Genomic DNA, 3713 nt, shown 5'->3' on the forward strand with positions numbered 1-3713 from the left:
GCCCTGCCCGGTTCGAGTTCGGAAATCAGTCCTGCCTCACGGGAGACGAGAAGCGACAAAAAAAAAAGTTTGCCTCGGTCGGTAGTCGATCTCAGGGCCGACAGTTTCGGTTCGGATGAAGCTGCATCCGGTCGTTTCGATCGTAGCTAATTGTTTAGTTACAGGAGGGGCGTTGGCTTGGGGCGTTGGCTTGGGGCGTCGGATATCACATATTGCCCCAAATATAATCTTTTGCTTGTGGCCACAAACAGGAACGTACAGCCAGGGGCGTCCGGGGACGTCCTTGCGCGGTACGTACCAACTTTTGGGCCTTTGGTGAACTTTTGTTGCAGATCCTAAGGTGCAAGGTGGCGGCTTCCTCGTTAACTCTGGCAACAAGTGGTTCGTCCAGGGCATGTTCATCGCCCATGTCAAGCTGCGACGCTCCTCTCTGCTGCTGGCCAACGATTTCACCGACGTGGACCTCCGGAGCTGGCTGCGAAAAAAACTCGACCGTCTGCAGATAGGTATGGGAAAAAAACGTGTCTCTCAACTCTCGCCCTATATTTGTCTCCTTTCATGTGTGCCAGAGGTTTGGTTTGTTGCCAGTTGAGTCCAAGTCCGATGACATGGGCCCAAAGACTTGCGCTGGCGGTCACCCCTCCAAGTCCGAGGTACTGTCCAGAAATTTGAAAATAATTTTTTGATAAAAGACGAAAATACTGATCTGATAGTTGTAATATTTTTCGCAGTGCGGTGTGTTTGTACCCATCGACCAGGGCTTGGCCGAGGGAGAAGACCCCCTCCAAAGCCCAACCCCCAACCACATGCAGTGGAACGTGGACGTGCACGTGGACTACAAGAAACCCGACGGCCACTGGGCCGTTCGGGGAGGCACTCTGGTCGGCGCCAAGATGGTCCTTACCTGTGAGTGGGAATAAACTTTCGATCAGACCGTTCCGTCGCATGACCTGAAACCTTTTTGTTTCTCCAAATGACGTGTGTCGCCACCAGCCGCCATCCGTTTGGTGACGGTCTCGCAAGCCAACGATACGGGGAGCGTGCAGACCATCCCCACGAGCGACGTCATCGTCAAGTACATCTCGGCCGACGTCAGAGACCGCAGGATCACGGAGGTTTGTCGAGGCTTCACACTGAACCTCGCACTGAACCCAGGCCCACTCAGCCGGAGCCGACCCCCTTTCGAGTGCCCCCTTCTTGCTGGCCGCAGGTCGAGCGTATTCACTTGCGTGAGCGTACCAAGGGCTCGTACGACTTTTTCCGCTACGACCTGGCGCTGCTCGAGCTCAAGTCCGCGGTGCCGCTGATGCCCCTCTGCGTGCCCCTGCCGGGCTGGGTCGGCACGGCCCTCCCGCCGCTCGGTCCGGGCTCCACCGGACAAGTCGAGCTGTTTCCGGACCCGAACAGCAGCGACCGAGTCCTCATACCGACCTACTACCGCACAACGGACGAGTGCCGGCAGCTCACGAACCTGAGCGACACCGACACCGTTGGCGGAGACCAGTTCTGCACGCAGTCTTCTTACAGTCTCCGTAAGCATCCGAGTTCCCGAGGTCAACTCCAAACTTCACAGTTACGGTTCATCCACAACGAAAGCAATGAAAGTTTCCCCGAGGTGGATACACGCCAGGCAATACGACGCGAGAAAACGTAGGGAACCTCCAGTCGCATAGGAGAGGGCAGGGAAAGGTGTACTTATTTCGCCATCGCATGTAGACTGTGAGCCATGCCAGAGCAGGGGGAAAGCAGGGGACCCAGGACCCAGCTCATGTTGAGCGACATAGCGCCTGCGAAGCGCAGGGTAGGCCCACCCGCTATGCAGCTGTGCGGAGCCGGCGGCCCACCCCGCTCGTCCCCCGACGCTCCCTCACGTTCGCGTCGCCTGCTCGCCTGCCTCGGGGAACATGCATTTGCGTCGGTAATCCATCTCAAAACAACGAATCATCTGCCTCGCTGCCTTCCAGAGAATTCCCGCACCCGGCTCCCGCTCGGCGGCGCCTACTCGGTGGTCACCAACGGCACGTGGTACATGCGCGGCGTCCTGGGCGTGGACTGGCAGTTCAACGGCGCTCCCGGCACCGACGTGTTCTCCTTCTACAATCTGGACGACGTCGAGCTCCTCGTCTGGCTCGCCGCCAAGATGCGGGTCAACGGCCTGACACCCGCCGAGAAGGCGACCATCACGACGACGACCACCACGACCACGACAACAACTACAACGCGCCGACCCCTCCCCGCCGCCTCACTGCCTACCGAGCCCCCGCCACCCCCACCCGGCCAGGTAAGTGCACGTCGTCGTCGGGATCACGACTACACGAAATTCATAGCATGGCGCCATTATACACTCTCGTTGGGTAGTGCGGCGTGACCGGCGTGCCGCTGGACTCCATCCCCCGCAACGGCTCCATCTCCGGACACCTGCCGTGGTCCGTGTTCGTCTCCAAGGCCAAGCCCGACGGCGGCCTGGAGCTCAACGCCGGCGTGCTCGTTCGCGCCGATATGGTGCTCACGCGTGAGTACAACTGTCACCTGATTTAGACTTTTGTGACCGTACCCCGGTCAGCGCCGACGAGTCTGAAGTTTTCGTTCCTTTGGCAGAGGGGCACAGACTGGTGACCCCCATGGGGCGGTGGAACGACTCGGGAGACGTCAGCGGGATCGACTTGCGGCTGCTGCGCGTCGTCTGGATCACACCGTCGGGCAGCAGAAAGAGATCAGAGGTTTCTCGCTTGTTGGAGCCACGCCCATAGACGGCTGCCCCAGGGCGGAGGCGCGCCCTCCCCTGCTAACACCGCCGCGTGCGTCTCTCGTTCCCCAGGTGGTGGAGCTGCTCGTCCACGAGCGGGACCGTGGGCCGCGCTCCGACTTGCCATGGGACGTGGCGCTGCTCAGGCTCAAGACCCCCTTCCGGAGCAGCCCGCTGCCCTGCCTGGACATCGGCGGCGTCCACCCTGCCCTCCGGCCGTTCGGTGCCGGCCAGACCGGCGTGGTGAGTCCCCCCGCAGCTGCAGCTACAGCGACTCTCGAGACGATGAGCTCGTGCAAATCTAATGCCGTTCCTGTCCCGCAGATTGAAACGTGGCGAGGAGACTTCTCGGGCGGCCGCTATTACATAGCGTCAGCCCCAGTCTTGAATGACGCGGACTGTCGCAAGCAGGTGGCTGAGAACAACAAGAACGTGGAGCTTGACAAGTTCACGTCCGACAGGTTCTGCACGGAGAAGCTGAGCGGTGCGTGCGGGGACAATACTTTGAGAAACACAGTCGAGCCGATGATACATGGTCGTTGTCTTGATTACAGAGGTAGTGTGGGACGGCGCAGCCTTTCTGCTTAAGGCAGGCAACCTCTGGTACGTCCGTGGAATCAAAGCGGTCCTCTGGGTAGCCGAAAACGGACCTTATGGCATCACCGACCTGCAGGAGGAGTCCGTGCGAGAGTGGCTGAGGGAACACGTGAACCCGAACACGCGGATTAACTTCACACCGAAGCCAGACGCGAAGCCGAAACCAAGGCCAATTGTGCCCACCACCGAGGCCCCCTCTGACCCATTCTATTTCGCGGACTGAACAACTGTTTCGCAGTAGTTTCTAATTTTGATTAGTTTAAGGAAGGGTTCGTCAACATAGGTATCAGCTGTCATACTTGATGTGCCAGGACAGGCCTTTGTCTTTCACACATCCATCCCCCGGATTTAATTTTATGAATGAATAATT

At 59.0% G+C, this 3713-nt stretch overlaps 1 protein-coding gene across 1 annotated transcript; it reads left to right on the forward strand.

Moving 5' to 3' along the window:
• The first annotated feature begins 231 nt into the window (after positions 1–231).
• Positions 232–3713, forward strand: LOC127749058 (uncharacterized). The gene is made up of 11 exons (XM_052265628.1): positions 232–506; positions 589–653; positions 732–906; positions 994–1115; positions 1211–1532; positions 1965–2281; positions 2359–2512; positions 2599–2720; positions 2819–2989; positions 3071–3230; positions 3301–3713. Exons 1-11 carry the CDS (start codon positions 395–397, stop codon positions 3564–3566), a joined length of 1986 nt encoding a protein of 661 aa, XP_052121588.1. The 5' UTR covers positions 232–394; the 3' UTR covers positions 3567–3713.

This window comes from Frankliniella occidentalis, unplaced genomic scaffold (assembly GCF_000697945.3).
Source record: "Frankliniella occidentalis isolate FOCC.00 unplaced genomic scaffold, Focc_3.1 Scaffold28, whole genome shotgun sequence".
NCBI classification, from domain to species: Eukaryota; Metazoa; Arthropoda; class Insecta; order Thysanoptera; family Thripidae; genus Frankliniella; species Frankliniella occidentalis.